Raw genomic sequence first — 17473 nt, forward strand, 5'->3', positions numbered from 1 at the left:
AAATACAAGGTGTTATTATTGAAACAATTCCATTGGTTGTAAAGCAATTTGGGACATCCCGAGGGTGTGATCAGATATTTAAAAAATTCAATTTTTTTTTAGGTCATAGTTGCACAATTTCATTGGGATGCAGTCCATGAGGCTTTGATTTCATGTTATTCTGTGTTCGTTCAGTTTTCCAGACTCTATCAATAAGTTTTTTAAACTCAAACACACCAAATCAGTCAAGGGACAGAAATGCTTCTTAGCAATAATTTGGGGTGGTCCTCAATGATTAAGGCTGTCCAAAGTGAATGGAATATGAATATAAGGTGTGATATTAATATATCCAAAAGCATTTCTAAAAAGAGTAATATTGTGCACTCTTACATTAGCTAAACATGTTGAATAAAAAAAAGGTTCAACAATCAAGTTGCTGCATTCATGAAGGCAGTTCCTGAAAAAAGAATTGTACAAATTTCATCTGGCAGTGTCCCTGTGGACACAGGCTCAGGTATGGGGAAATGGCCACGAATTACACATTTCATATTGTGGTGATTTTAGTATTTGTGAAAGAGCTATCCAATTAGTCCCACTCCCCTGTTATTTCCCCAAAGTCCTGCAATTTTTCTCTATTACATATAACAGTAATTGTGTTTCCAATTCGAACTAAGGCACAGGAGGAAGAATCTGATGGCGAGAGGCTGCTAAATGGCTCAATATTGGGAAGGGAGGAATAGTTCTCGTGACTGTGGGTAGCAACATCGTAAACACATTATGAATACATTTACAATGTTGCTACAGTACAGTTCATTACCTGCAAACCCCCTGTTATTTCCTTGCTCCTGAACGTTTGTGATATTTTCAGTATTACCATTCTATCTTGAGAGATACCGTCGGGATCAGGGATTGTATCGAAGGCCTAAAAATCTGGCAGGTACGGCGAGGACAAAACTTAATGTCAGCTGTTTCATGACAGCAGAAGTTCATTTAGGATTTGTCCATATAAAAAGTAAAATTACTCTTAGAATTTATTGAGAGATCTTTTTCTATGTATGCTTGGGAGGAAAAGGTGACTGGATTTTTGATTTACATAACTTTCCACCACTGGGCTTTTCCATGTGTCATTTCTGGATTTGTTGTAGATTAAGTGATCGAGATTGATTGCTATGATTAATCAATAACTATTATCGTTATATCATGCGACTAAAAGGCAAGCTTGATGTATTTTTACGTCTAGCAATTCTTACATTCCTAATTAGTGACCAAAGTTTGAGAGAACAATGCTCTATCTATCTTTATCCAATGCCAAGATCTTAGACTTGAAATCTCTGGCAAAAAAATGTGCACTGATCTTTTATAAACATATGATAACTGGTGAAAATAATCAATTTTAGTGATATACAGGCATTTCTGGTCGCCTCTGCACATATTAAAGATGTGATGAATAGAAACCAAATCCTCAAACAGTATTGAACTGAGACAAGAGCACTAATGTGAAACATGTATTACAGGAGCCATGTATTGTCACTTTCTGGTCTATCTGAACACATAACACAAAAAGCTGCACGAGTTACAAATAACATACCAGCTTTTAGTCAGCGGTGGGCTGGGTTTCCTTGACCATAATTTTTGTTCAATAACCACTATTGAAATAAAGGATGAACCCCCATCTTCCCCAATACAATCTGATTTGATATCTAGCCAGGTATGAGTTCAAGTTGTAGCAGAATATAAGCCTGTGCAATGTGCAGAAGACCAAAGTGAAATGTTTACCCTTTGCCTTCGTGGGAAGAAGAAAAGGAATAGGGAGAAACCAGAGCAGTGGGTGAAATATACAGGAAAGCACACCACCAAATCCACACTTAATACTGAAGGTTTAAGGTCTCAGAAGGACGCTCGGGGAGATACACTAACTGAGATTCACATGATTAGAGCAGTGCCTTTTAAAAAGAGTAGCCAATTTCTAGTCAATTTCACAAAATTAAAAGCCAACCAAATCCTTTGAACAAGGATTGACAATAAGAACAACCTTGGTTTAAACAGTCACATTTAAATTAAAGCCAGTCGCCAGATTGCAGCCTTTTCACGCATTGTTCTCTCTTACAATTTCTCCACTGCACTCCAATTTTGTTCTGTTCTCTCCTGATGGCACTGAATTTCATTTGGCTACAGTGCCCTCGGAACCAGCAGATTTCCAGTAATTCACTCAAGTGGCTATTCTTCGCGTGTCAGCTCAGACAGCGAATGTCATTAGGGCTATCCACCCATTGGAGGTCTCCTTAGCTGACATCCATGCATGGGTAGCAATCAGGAGTGGAAACCTTGGCCAATTTCGCTTGCCCTCCCATCCCCCCCTCCTCTCCCCCCTCCCAAACCCCCACCCCTCCTGCTCCCCCTACTAGTTGTAATGCCTCAACTAAGATCCAGTAACAGCACAGACAGCAGTTTTCTAGGCCTTTTTTGCTCTGGAGTTAAATTGCTATTTAGTATTGGTTACCATTACAAGTCACACAGGCAGCACCTATCAGAACAGTCACATCTGTACAAATGACTGCATTAAATGTGGCATATATTGACGTTATGTCACTGTGGAAAGAAACTAATTCCAAATATTAATGCTGGTGTCAAAAACAATGCAAAGAGATGGCAATGAAACAATCAATTCTGCTATGTAGTGCCTCTCTTTAATAGATTTTCATATAGGTCCATAACAGACCCAGTAATGGCAAACTGTAACTTGAAATGCTGCAGAATTTTATGAATTTGAAAAATAGTTAATGATAATCTGGTCTACAATTTTGATGACCAACTTGCATTTTTGAAAAATAAATTAAGTATTTTGCTTTTTATTGCAACCCAGTTAGGCTAGGGTGGGGATAGTGTGAAGTTAGAACCATAATAGACAATGCAACAAAGAATAAATAATGGAAAGGACATGGTGATACCTGTATTAGCATCTAATTCAATCAAATATGGTTTTTGAACAAAAATATTTTTGCAAAGGCTGTGTTCACATTTTATCTGTCTCTCTGATGCTTCCAAAGTATTCCATGAAATGCAAATTTGTGCTAATATTTTTTTTCTTAATAAGAAATTTTCAGAATTAATATTAGCGGTACAGTTTTGATCAGTAGATGCCAAGTAATTAGGGTCTTTCGTAGGCTGCAGTGTTGAAGCATCCTTTAGGCAAAGTGTCTCTGATGTTTTCTAGGTTTTTAATATCTCCAAGGATGTCCCCAATGTCTCGGTCAAATGCTGCTATTGCTTCTTTTTGCTGCACAGCAGCTTCCTCCAAATATCGTAAATTCAATCTTAGTTCATTAGTTAATTGATCTTTAGAGAGCTGCAGGGAATCCTCTACACGTTGTAACTTAGTAGTATCAATCTCGGCTGTGTTACCTGCAAAATAAACAAGACCATTGATTTTAAACAGTGCTTTCGTGATAGATACGAGGTAGATAGATAGATAGATAGATAGATTCATGATAGATTCAAGAGAGAGAAAGAGAGAGATAGAGATACCAGTAAAGCCACAGATATCTAAGTAATAACAGTGGAGATGTACGGGATCTGGATTGCACAAGCTAGTGTTAGAAATGAGAAAGACCAGACCCTTTGTGGGTTTGAGACACGGGCAACCGGCAAGGAAAAATTCTGCAGTTTATACGCTCCAGAAATCAGATGTTAAAACATACATTCTGACACTATGAGGATATCCCACATTACATCCACTGCATAAGATCAGTTACAGTTTGGTTTTATATAGTTAACAAGACTAGTGTTAAAATTCATCAATAAACTGCTGTGTACATCTATTCCCAGTCTGAATAATATGTGTTAAGATAAAACCTTATATATATATATATATTTATATATATATATACACACACACACATACAGAGAGCAGCAGAATGAGCACTGTGCTTTAGTGCCACAGTGTGACTGAATACTCCTGAATTCCCAATCCCACTCACAGCTGAAACTGCCATACACTTTCCCACAGGGATGTAGAAAAAATCAATGGAAGGTTCAACATCAGGCTATTATTGTGCGTATCCTGGTGTTCGATTTAGAATAGAGTTGCCAAAGCCCTGGAGCAGACTGCCCATTGGTGTGTGTACAGGAGACACCAAGGAGTAGACAAATAAAGAATCCAGCCCTTAAACTGAAAAACTCAGGTTCAAAATTCTAACAGGACAGGACTTCATTATAGTGCAGTGCGTTGGAGCTATACATGCTGTGTACTATTGATTAGTGAATCATACTGTATACTATCGTTAGCGAAACACTGCATACAGTATCGGTTAGTGAATCATACTGTATACTATTGTGAGTGAATCACTGCATATAGTATTGGTTAGTGAATTATACTGTATACTATCGTTAGTGAATCACATCATGTTATGTATGTAAACATTCTAACTGTGTCAGACTTGCCACCAGAGGGCACACCTGTTGGAGGCCCAAGGGTCACCTGCACACCTCATGCAAGCAAGTATAAAAGGTTTCTGCATGCTGCTTTGAAACTCTGGAGTTTTATTAAAGAGACTAAGGTCACATCAGTTTGACCTTACATTATTCAGTCTTGTGGAGTTATTCTAAACCTAACAATTGGCGACGAGTAACAGATCACAAACTTTCACGTGGTTATGACTGCTGTTGGTATTCTTGAGCAATTTGTAGAGGGTGATGATTGGGAAGCCTTCGTTGAACGTCTCGACCAGTACTTCATGGCCAACCAGCTGGATGCGGACGATAAAACGATCAAGCGTAGGGCGATTCTCCTCACCGTTTGTGGGTCTACAACATACGGCCTCATCAAGCATCTGCTAGCACCGACGAAACCAACGGAAAAGACATATGCAGACTTGTGTAAGCTGGTTCGGGAACACTTCAAGCCGAAGGAGAGCACCTTAATGGCCAGGTATCGCTTCCATACGCACCATCACTCCAAGGGCCAGGACGTGGCAAGTTATGTCGCCGACCTAAGACACTTTGCGGGACCTTGCAATTTTGCTGGCTATTTGGGGGAAATGCTGTGCTGTGGGAAGTGCTTGGAATCGGCCACGAGGTCATTTTTCACAAGCTGCTGTCTGCCAAACACCCAGACCTGAACAAGGCCATCACGATAGCCCAGGCTTTCATGTCCAAGAACGATAATACTAAACTGATATCTTCTCAGCATCAAAGCTCACCAGCAAGTATGTGCATAAAATAACGCCGTTAGCAGGCAGAACTGTACATGGCAGGGCCTACATGTCTGCAGCTGCAAGACCTAGGATAACTCAGAGTCCGCTATGGGGCGTGAATGCGAATCCATTAACACCATGTGGGCGCTGCGGGGGTAATCATCAATGTCAATTCAAGCACTACATGTGCAAAGGCTGCGAAACAATGGGGCACCTCCAGCGAATTTGCAAACGTGCTGCGACTCACCACGTGGCAGAGTCAGCAGAGGATGGTCGATCCGAAGCGGATCACGCAGAACGAGTAAGAGAGGCAACTCAACCCGAGGCCGAGGAAGAAGTGTATGGGGTACACACCTTCACCACCAAGAGCGCTCATATAATGCTGAAAGTCAAATTAAATGTCATTCCAGTTTCCATGGAGTTGGACACGGGAGCGAGTCAGTCAATTATGAGCCAGAAAGCTTTTGAGAAACTGTGGGGCAACAAGGCACAAAGGCCCAAACTGAGCCTGATTTAAACAAAGCTGCGCACTTATACCAAAGAGCTCATACCAGTCATTGGCAGTGCAGCAGTGACGGTATCGTACAATGGAGCTGTGCATGACTTATCACTGTGGATTATACCAGGCGAAGCTGGCTAGGAAAGTTTCGATGGAACTGGGATGACATCAACGCACTATTTTCAGTGGATGATGCCTCGTGCACTCAAGTGCTGAGCAAATTTCCATCACTATTTGAACCAGGAATCGGCAATTTCACAGGCGCCAAGGTGCAGGTCCATCTAGTCCCTGATGCACGGCCTGTTCATCACAAGGCTCGAGCGGTTCCATATATGAGGGTGAAAGTCGAGATCGAACTGGACAGATTTCAACGAAAGGGAATCATATCGCCAGTTGAGTTCAACAAGTGGGCCAACCCAATTGTTCCAGTGTTGAAAAGCGATGGCACGGTCAGAATCTGCAGAGACTACAACGTAACGATCAACCGAATCTCGTTACAAGACCAGTATCCACTACCTAAGGTGGATGACCTGTTCACTACATTAGCGGGGGGAAGTCGTTCACCAAATTGGATCTAACCTCCGCTTACATAACACAGGAGCTGGATGAATCTTCAAAAAGATTGACGTGCATCAACACGCACAAAGCACTGTTTATATACCACAGATGCCCTTTTGGGATTCGCTCTGCTGCTGCCATTTTCCAGAGGAACATGGAAAGTCTGTTGAAATCGGTTCTGCGCACCACTGTGTTTCAAGATGACATCCCTATCACCGGTCGTGATGCTATCGAACACCTGCACAACCTGGAAGAGGTTCTAAGTTGACGAGACAGACTGGGACTCAGGCGCAAACGCTCCAAGTATGTTTTCCTGGCGCCAGAGGTCGAATTTTTGGGGAGAAAGATTGTGGCAGACGGCATCAGACCCACGGACTCAAAGACAGAGGCCATCAATAACGCACCCAGACCACAGAATGTGACAGAGCTGCGTTCGTTCCTGGAACTCCTCAGCTATATTGGCAACTTTCTACCCGGGTTGAGCATTTTGCTGGAACCTTTGCACATGTTGCTACGTAAGGGTGACGACTGGGTTTGGGGTAAATCTCAAGAGACAGCCTTTGAGAAGGCCAGAAACCTGCTATGTTCGAACAAGTTACTTGTATTGTATGACCAGTGTAAACGTTTAGTGCTAGCTTGTGATGCATCTTCGTATGGGGTCGGCTGTGTGTTACATCAAACCAATGTATCAGGCAAACTGCAATCGGTTGCATATGCATTTAGAAGTCTATCTAAGGCTGAAAGAGCATACAGTATGGTCGAGAAAGAGGCATTAGAATGAATATACGGGATTAAGAAAATGCACCAATACCTATTTGAACTCCAGTTCGAGCTTGAAACCGACCACAAACCGCTCATTTCGCTGTTTTCAGAAAGCAAAGTTATAAACACCGATGCTTCATCCCGCATCCAAAGATGGGCACTAACATTGTCCGCTTATGACTATGTTATCTACCACAGACAAACACAGAGAACTGTGCAGATGCCCTCAGTCGGTTACCATTGCCCACCACCGGGGTGGAAATGGCGCAACCCGCAGACTTGCTTCTGGTCATGAATGTTTTTGAGACCGAGGAATCACCTGTCATGGCTTGCCAGATCAGGACCTGGACTAGCCTGGACCCTGTGCTATCAGTTGTAAAAAGTTACACCCTCAATGGGAGCTAGTCGGTTGTTCCCGAGAAAATGCAAGATGAAATTAAGCCGTTTCACCGACATAAAGATGAAATGTCCATCCAGTCGGATTGTCTCTTATGGGGTAATCGCGTGGTTTTGCCCAAAAAAGGCAGGGAAACATTTATACATGACCTACAGAGTACCAACCCAGGCATAGTCATGATGAAGGCTATCGCCAGGTCGCACGTTTGGTGGCCCAATAATGACTCGGAGTTGGAGTCATGTGTACACCAATGTAACACTTGCTCACAGTTGAGCAATGCACCAAGGAAGGCTCCACTGAGTCCGTGGTCATGGCCCTCCAAACCGTGGTCCAGGATCCACGTAGAGTTCGCTGGCCCCCTTCTAGGAAAGATGTTCTTAGTAGTAGTGGACGCTTACTCTAAATGGATTGAATGTGTAATCATGTCATCCAGCATGTCCACTGCCACCATTGAAAGTCTCCGGGCCATGTTTGCCATCCATTGTCAGTGACAATGGACTGTGTTTCACCAGCTCGGAATTCAACGAGTTTATGACCTGCAATGGCATTAAGCATGTCAAGTCTGCCCCGTTTAAGCCCACATCCAATGGTCAAGCAGAAAGGGGAGCCCAAACTATCAAGCAGAGCTTGAAACGCGTGACGGACGGCTCCCTGCAGACCTGTTTATCTCGGGTTCTGCTCAGCTACCAGACGCGATCCCACTCGCTTACCGGGGTTCCCCCGGCGGAATTGTTAATGAAGAGAGCACTCAAAACTAGGCTCTCCTTAGTCCATCTGGATCTTAATGATCATGTGGATACCCGGCGTCACCGGCTAAACATGTACCACGATCGTGTGGTGTATCACGTGACATTGATGTAAACGACCCTCTGTTTGTCCTTAATTATGGTCATGGTCCCAAATGGGTTGCTGGCACTGTCTTGGCCAAGGAGGGGAATAGAGTGTTTATTGTCAAACTATGTAATGGACAAATGTGCAGAAAACATTTGGATTAGACCAAACTGTGATTCACTGACAACCAGGAACAACTTGAAGAGGACATCACCATCATCGATCCACCAACACACACCCAACCAATCGACCTCGCCGTCAATCAAGAGGATGAACCCACTATGCCCAACAGTCCAATCAGACCAGCCACGTTGCAGTGCAGCAATGGCCTGACCAACTCACCCATGCCAGGGTTCAAACTCAGGCGTTCAACCAGGGAGCAAAGGGCCTCGGACCACCTCAACTTGTAAATAACTTGTATTAAAGACTTTGGGGTGGGGGGGGTGATGTTATGTATTTAAACATTATAACTGTGTAAGACTTGCCACCAGAGGGCGCACCTGTTGGAGGCCCAAGGGTCACCTGCACACCTCATGCAAGCGAGTATAAAAGGTTGTCTGCCATGCTGCTTTGGCACTCTGGAGTTTTATTAAAGAGACTAAGGTCACATCAGTTTGAGCTTACAGTACTCAGTCTTGTGGAGTTATTCTAAACAAAACACATCATATAGTATCGGTTAATACTATTGTTAGTGAATCGCTCCATATCGGTTAGTGAATCATACCATATAGTATCTTTAGTGAATCATAACATATAGTATCTGTTAGTGAATCATACTCTATACTATCATTAGTGAATCACTCCGTATAGTATCGGTTAGAGAGCCACATTGTATAGTGTCAGTTAGTGAATCATGCTGTGTATTGTATATGTGCAATGCTCTATTTCAGCTTAGCTCATTTTGTGCACCAGTGATGTATTAGTGGGGTATCATTCCTCATGTCAAATTTATTCCCTCCAAGCCACTTAAAACCAGCTCTTTAAAAAAAAACTGGCCCATGCTAGGGGCTTTGTGTCCTCAATTGTACCCTAACTGGACTGCAGTACTGATAAAGTTTCTACGATTTACAGCAGGGACATCTTTTTGACAAAGTTTTTAATTAACCTTTTTGTTTATAAATACTTGATGCACTCAGAGCAGATTTAATTATATTTACAGAAGTCTAGCTCAATTATAAACTTTGTTAGACTTACCCATAGAAAGCAGTAGCTTGCTTATCAAATCCATTGCATTTTTCACAGAATCCTTTGCACTTGCTGTATTCATGGTTGCATCATTTATGGTGTCTGCAGTCTGGAACAATAAATTAATCGATAAACGCACTGTGTTACGTGGTAGCAACTCACAGACTAAAACGGCTCCAAACGTGGTCCAAATTTCTCAATTATAACCATGGCTGTGGTGAGGATGGTGCTATTGGCCTCAGCACCACTGGGTCCAAGAAAGGAAAGATGAACTTGAGTTCATGCTCTTGGCCAATACCCAGTTACCCCGACTGAAAAATGTGCAGAAGGGTCTTTCAGGTGAGGACAGCACCAGGCTTAGCTGTGATGCCACCCAATGATAAAAATCTAGTCAACACTTACTGCTCAGGGTCATACATAAAGAATAAGGTACCAGGGAATGCCATCAGTTACAGAATGATACTCTAATATGCCATTACCTTCATGGTGGGTAACCAGGCTCCAGCACCAGAGGATGTATTCAACAGTACTAGAAAACCTTGAACAGGCTCTTGAACATAGGCTACCACAGGGACTTTCAACTAAATGAAGCACATAGAGCCATTCCCCTGTACTTGGTCTTTAATAACAGAATTATTTCTGTGTACAGTATTACTTACTGTATATTTGTGATTTTAGTATGCTTTGCCCTGACTAGATGCTATTCCAGAACCTCACAATGTTTTTCTAGAAGACTTTAGTCATTTTAGTAGGACGGAAGCAGTAATGAACATTCCTTGCTTTTACAAACTTAGAAAAATACTGTGCTTCAGAACAAATACCCATATTTTGTGGAAAGTAAACCCATTGTTTTTGCCATCCAATAATATTCTTCCAATAGTTTAATGATAGAATACTTGTGGAACTGTGAATATTACATTGTCCTTTTCCAGACACGCTTTTATCTCTCCTAGACAGAAACCAGTGACAACCCCTCAAAGACTCATAAACCTGAAATTGGTCCAATCATAGCATGGATTTTTAGAGGACCAATAGGCACATAAATCCAATCTTACTCTAAATGAGAGTAAATAGCGCCACAAAGATCTCACCATCTCTGCCACCGCTGTATCTCCATCCACAGATATCTGTTTGTTTGTCACATCAGTTTGCATTCGTTTCAGCTGCTCATTCATATCTCCCACCTCTTCATCCAGTAATATAGTTTCACTTAATGCAACGTCTGTATCCTCTAAAGATTTGATAGCCCTCTGTTAATAGGATGGGAACAATAACATAAGGTCATGTTGAAGGTTATTGTCAACATAAAAGTTGGAGATTATGTTCAACATCACATTATTCAATCTGCAAAAAGTGACAATCTGTCACATGATGAAAGCTCCAAGAAGATTTTGCTGTTGATAAATTATATCAGTGCAGGAGGAATGAAAATTAATGTGTTGTCCCTAATTGCATTTGTTTAGCATGCAATCACACTCCCAGTGTCTACTCAGTTTTCTAAAATAAGAGCTGGATAAATATATGGTAAGGAATTAAACTGAAGGTTTTAAGTGCTATGATCAGATATTTTATACAACATGATGGTTCTTTTGCTGCTTTAACCTTGAAAATGTAATCTATGAATTGCAACTAGTCAAGGTTGAATAATGCAGATTGTAGGTTAGTTTGATATCCTGGAGTTTTGACAGATTACTTTAGGGTGCAAGGATTTTTTTTTAATGTCCTGCAATTTTCCCCTCTCTACTGATGGAGGTGATTTATGCTGGGATATGATTGCACAAACCTAGATGATGAATGTTGGCAGTCTAATCGACTGTGAGTGACATTACAACTGCTCTTGTTGCTGCTCTCACACTACATCCACACAAGCATATTCTCCACCTGGGTGAACTTGTCTCCAATCAGTCAAGGGTTGCATGTGGTGTAATTGGTGCCCAGTAAAAAGAGCAAAAACTGGAGGATCAGTCGCCTTGGGCCACTTTCACTGCACTCACTAATGTTTGGCAAAATAACAACTGTATTCTTGGATAAAAATGGTGCATGACAAGAGGACACCAAGACAGGAAGTCAGAAAATACAAGAACTTATCAGGAAAATAAATGCAAAGTAAATTAATTGCTCAAGTTGCTAACATTGGATTTCACAATATCTAACAGAGTTGAAAATGAACTGAATATAATAGTACCATCAGAACATCAACGGCAATAGCATCTGCCTCCCTGGCTTTCCTCTTGGCATCACTGGCAGTCGTTACTGCATTTCCCAATTGAACCTCAGCCCGATTAGTCTTTGCGTTGGCGCCATCAATAGTCCTGATGATATCAGGTATTTTTTTCAAAGCATTTTCAGCAGCCGTTTTATTGCTGATCACTCTTGTGTTGAAATCTGCAGTATCAAAACAAACAACATATACGGAGATTAGAATAACTAATAGTTCATGTCATCACATTTGATGAGAACATTCTTCAATCATAATTCAGTACTTTACTCAAATGAGCTGGCAAAGTCACTAATGATGATATTCAATGTAATTAAATAATCAATCTTTTCTCTGCTCATTTAGCCTTCCTTTTTAAATTACTTTTTGGTGATTTGTTTTTGTGTTTAGCAAGATGAGAGATGTTAGCGCTGGAGAATGAAACACTTTCAAAGTCAGGCACTCAGTGTCAGCATCAAGCAATCCCAGGTCACATAGATGGTAAAGCTCCATCAGCAATGTATCTCTGCCCCAATCTTGGAAAATCACTCCCTACTACACATTTTTATCACCCACTCTAGCCATTGTGTAAACTTTCTGAATGAGCTTTCCAATTTAATGCAGAATTAGGGCTAGTTTTTCTTTTGGCAACCTGTGTCTACTGGGAACTAGACTGAGACTGTTCAAACTTATTTTACTATTTATAGCTAATAGGCAGAAAATACTTGTACCCGTTCAGGGGCTAGATTTAAAATCTGATCCCATAGGTGAAATATCTTTCCTTCCTACCTTACTCATTTATGTTTCCATTGTAGCAGTGTCATAATCCACATTTTAGCTGGCCATTAGCTAAGAAACCTTCATTGACTTAAATATACGAGAACATAAGAAAGCACCGAATGGAGAAAAGACTATTGGGGCCCAGAAACTTTACTGTTCCGCCATAGAACAATCGTCTCTATCACTTAAAGGTTCGGCAATTATGGAAGATATCAGTTACAAAATGTATCAGATTACAACACTTTGCCCTTTCACTTGGAGAGTATGGGCCACTTAACACCTGCTGACAGACTTTAAAACTCTTAGGTGAATTACAGCACTCGTTAGTTCTGGGCTCCCCAATTTAATATTTCCAAACAATGTCTCGACCTCTGAAGAGGAGCCTAGTGGACAGCAAATAGCATTTCTATCCTGAATCTCTAACCTCCAAGATTGCTAAATCAAGAGGCAATGATTGCGGTCCTAATCTGATCTTTATAACTGTCAGTGGGGATGAATGTCGGGGGTAGCCTCTTGAATTCTTTCTCTGGGTTCTCCCTGGGGAAAAGGATAGACTGGTAGTTCAAGGCACTATCTACTTGTCCCTCCCAGAAGTGTATGTTGAATTTTTCTCTTTGGATTTGATATTGTTATTGTATAATTGATAATAACCATGGTGTTTACGTTGCTGTGAACAGAAGTGTTCTGCATCTGGTCAAAGTTTCATGTCATGTGGAGTTCAATAATAATGCGAATCTGTTACAGCTATTTTGAGATGATTAAAAAATAATTTCACCATGAGAAATCTCATGAATAAATGGCGAAATGAAAGCAACTTTGATTTCTTCACCTGGATGAGCGTTTTTATCCAATCATAATGTTTGCTATTTTATTTTAAAAGTACAAAGGCTGATTACGTACCTCTTAGGTTGTTTAAGATGCGATCAACTTGCTTCAATGTGTTCGACCCCTTTTTAACAGCTGCTTCAGCCAAGTACTTAGCAGCGTTTGCTCTGGCTAGGAGCATGTTAGCAGTCTGCAAAGAAAAGAAGTCGGTCAAAATACTACAACCAAATCAGAGAACTAAAAGCAACCCATACTTGCAACTTGTCTGCACACCTGAGGCTATATTTACAAACTTGCACTGCCGGCATGGAACTTCATCTGGCAGAAGTGCACATTGGGACTTTAAGCCTGGAGATCAGCATAGCCCAAGGCCCATCGTTAATTTAAATTACCCACTGACCACTGCATCCAAATTCACATTAACTACTCCCATGAGCAAAGCTTTGTTCACAAGCACAAACTCATAATATATACCCTCTAGTATCCAGCATTTCTGTTCTGTAATCTACAGGCAAAACGCATATGTGGGACATTCAGTATAACCATTGCAGAGAATTTAGCCTTGGTTCGGATATAATTGAATAAAATTATAGCTCATGTCAAAGATTTTGGAGGTATAACACATTGGTAGAGCATTTGACTGCAGATTAAGGGGTCGATGGTTCAAATCCAGGTGTCCAATAATAGCCTATATGTTTACGGCTAACATAAAATGAAATCCAAAGGTCTTCTAGAGGCATATTAACAGTAAAAGGGTTGTCAGAGGAGTGGTGGGGCCAATTAGGGACTAAAATAGAGAACTATTGGTGGAGGCAGAAGGCATGGCTGTGGTACTAAATGAGTACTTTGCATCAGTGTTCACCAAGGAAGAGGACTTTGCCAAAGCTATGGTAAACAAGGAGGTTACTGAGATACTGAGATAAAAATAGATAAAGAGGTACTAGAAAGGCTGATAGTAATTAAAGTGGATAATCACCCAGTCCTGATGCATCCTAGGTTGCTGAGGGAAGTAAGGGTAGAAATTGTGGAGGTGCTGGCCACAATCTTCCAATCCTCCTTAGATACAGGAGTGGTGCCAAAGGACTGGAGGATCACAAATGTTACATCCTTGCTCAAAAAAAGGGGAGAAGGATAAACCTGGCAATTACAGGCCAGTCAGTTTAACATCGGTGATGGGGAAGCTTTTAGAAACAATAATCCGTGAGAAAATTAACAGTCTCTTGTACAAGCATGGACTAATAAAGGAGAGACAGCATGGATTTGTTACGAGCAAATTGTCTTTGATTAACTTGATTGAGTTTTTTGATAAGGTAACAGAGAGGGTGGATTAGGGAGGGCAGTGAAGTTAATGTTGTGTATCTGGACTTTCAAAAGGCGTTTGATAAAATACCACATATTAAGCTTGTTACCAAAAGTGAAGCCCATGGGATAAAATGGACAGCAGCAGCATGGATACAAAATTGGCCAAGGGATAGAAAACAGAGAGTTGTGGTGAATGGCTGTTTTTCAGACTGGAGGGAGGTATACAGTGGAGTTCCCCAAGGTTCAGTACGAGGACCACTGCTGTTGTTGATATACATTAATGACTTGGACTTGGAGATGCAAGGCACAATTTTGAAATTTGCACCTGACACAAAACTTGGAAAAGTAGTAAACAGTGAGGAAGATAGTAATAAACTTCAAGAGGACATAGACAGACTGGTAGAATAAGCGGACACATGGCAGATAAAATTCAATGCAGTTAAGTGTGAGGTGATACATTTTGGTAGAAAGAATGAGAAGAGACAATACATGTTAAATGATACAATATTAAAGGGGTGCAAGAAGAGAGAGACCTGGGGGTGCTTGTGCAAAAATCTTTCAAGATAGGAGGACAGGTTAACAAAGCAGTTAATAAAACATATGTGATCCTGGGCTTTATAAATAGAGGCATAGAGTACAAAAGCTAGGGAGTCATGCTAAAACTATATAAAACTTTAGTTCGGCCCCAGCTGGAGTATTGTGTCCAATTCTGAACACTACACTTTAGGAAGGACATGAAGGCTTTGGAGAGGCTACAGAAGAGATTTGCTAGCATGGTTCCAGGCATGAAGGATTTATAGTTACGTGGATAGAATAGAGAAGCTGGGGTTGTTCTCCTTGGAGCAGAGAAAGCTAAGAGGAGATTTGATGGAGGTGTTTAAAATCCTGAAGGGTTTAGATAGAATATATAAAGAGAAACTGTTTCAAGTGGTTGAAGGGTTGATAACGAGAGGGTACAGATTTAAGGTGATTGGCAAAAGAACCAGAAACGACATGAGGAAAAACCTTTTCACGCAATGTGTGGATAGGGTTTGGAATGTGCTGCCTGATAAGGTGGTGGATACAGATTCAATTGTAGCTTTCAAAGGGAAATTGGATAAATACTTGAAGGAGAAAAAATTGCAGGGATATGGGGAAAGAGTGGGTGAGTGGGACTAACTGGATTGCTCTTCGAAAGAGCCAGCACAGATTCAATGGGCCGAATGGCCTCCTGTTCTGTACTATTCTATAGTTCTATCGATTTTATGACTTGGGTTTGTGATGGTAACCAGGTAACCAAATAGAGCTTTAACTCTCTTCTTTTACAATGGCCAATATACCAAAAGGCTTACAAGATTGTACTGGCCAAATAGACTGCTGATTATTTCAAAGTCAATGCTCTATAATAATGTTATTACAGCAATATTACCTCATGCATGTGAGGGCCCCAGTTTACAACCACGCTATTAACAGGTACAGCGCCTTTATCCCTAGTGAGGGAAGCCAGCTATACAACAAGGTATAAGTGTTGTCACAATAACATCACATGTAAGAAGCATGATCGTTATTTTTTACAGTAACACTGTTCCCATATCACGCTGTGCAACAAAACAATACATCAAGCAAATCTTCCCCAGCAACCTCTTTAGTTATCACAGTTGCGGAGGAGGGCTTACCTGTTGCTCCATTTCTCCTTTGTCTAAAAGGTTCCTGACATCTCTCTGGAAATCGCGCACATCATTCTTCAATCTTTCATATAATTCGAGTTTTCTGTTCAGCTCAAGTTCTATGGTAGTTTCTTTGACCTCGAGTTGATTTGCCTCATTCTGAGGGGCAAAAAAAGATAAACTTTGTAGTTTGTTTTCCCTAGCAAACTTCTGGAATTTCTAGGCATATTTATGAATAATGTTTATGATACATTTCAACTTTGCCTCTATTTGTTCTCAATTTATTCCCACTTTCACAGCTGTTAGAACATAAGAAATAGGAGCAGGAGTAGGCCATGTGGCTCCTCGAGCCTGCTCCGCCATTTAATACGATCATAACTGGTCCGATCATGGACTCAGGACCTCTTCCCTGCCCGCTCCCCATAACCCTTTATTCCTTTATTGTTTAAGAAGCTGTCTATTTCTGTCTTAAATTTATTCAATGTCCCAGCTTCCACAGCTCTCTGAGGCAGTGAATTCCACAGATCCACAACCCTCAGAGAAGAAATTTCTCATCTCAGTTTTAAATGGGCAGCCCCTTATTCTAAGATTATGCCCTTTAGTTCTTGTCTCCTCTATCAGTGGAAACATCTTCTCTGCATCCACCTTGTCAAGTCCCCTCATAATCTTATACGTTTCAATAAGATCACCTCTCATTCTTCTGAGTAGAGGCCCAACCTACTCAACCTTTCCTCATAAGTCAACCCCCTCATCTCCGGAATCAACCTAGTGAACCTTCTCTGAACTGCCTCCAAAGCAAGTATATCCTTTCGTAAATATGGAAACCAAAACTGCAAGTAGTATTCCAGGTGTGGCCTCACCAATATCCTGTATAACTGTAGCAAGACTTCCCTGCTTTTATACTCCATCCCCTTTGCAATAAAGGCCAAGATTCCAGCTGGGCTTTGCCACGAGACAACAGGAGCGGAAGGGATGAAAGAACCTCCATGAAATGGTGACCATATTTTTGTAGTTAATTTGAAATAAACTTTCAAACGGCCCAATACTCTGAAAAATGATTCAGTGCTCATCCATCCAGTGTCCCTTATGTTGGGAGGGGGAAGGTCAATGTTTAAATAGGTTCATCATGACCCCAAAGGAATCAATTCAACAAACTAATTCTTAATGATTAAAAAAAACTAACACCTTTCATGAAGGAATTAACTCTTGCAAGTATCAGTAGCCCTCTGTTAATAAAGTGATTGTCTTTCCCTGTCTGAAACTAGAGAATAAGTGGCCTGATACTCTTCTCACCTGACATCCAACTATTCAACTGGATGA

At 41.1% G+C, this 17473-nt stretch overlaps 1 protein-coding gene across 1 annotated transcript in view; it reads right to left on the reverse strand.

The window, feature by feature from the left end:
- Window positions 1–2369: 2369 nt before the first annotated feature.
- LOC139268646 (laminin subunit gamma-1-like) overlaps window positions 2370–17473 on the reverse strand; it is a 72186-nt gene continuing 57082 nt past the window's right edge. Inside the window, exons 18-23 of the mRNA XM_070887136.1 lie at window positions 16163–16312; window positions 13281–13395; window positions 11589–11788; window positions 10495–10653; window positions 9413–9512; window positions 2370–3381 (exon numbers count right to left, since the gene is read on the reverse strand). Coding sequence (XP_070743237.1) covers window positions 3128–3381; window positions 9413–9512; window positions 10495–10653; window positions 11589–11788; window positions 13281–13395; window positions 16163–16312 — 978 coding nt within the window. The 3' untranslated portion in view covers window positions 2370–3127. The remainder of the gene's footprint in view (window positions 3382–9412; window positions 9513–10494; window positions 10654–11588; window positions 11789–13280; window positions 13396–16162; window positions 16313–17473) is intronic.

This window comes from Pristiophorus japonicus, chromosome 8, assembly GCF_044704955.1.
Source record: "Pristiophorus japonicus isolate sPriJap1 chromosome 8, sPriJap1.hap1, whole genome shotgun sequence".
NCBI classification, from domain to species: Eukaryota; Metazoa; Chordata; class Chondrichthyes; family Pristiophoridae; genus Pristiophorus; species Pristiophorus japonicus.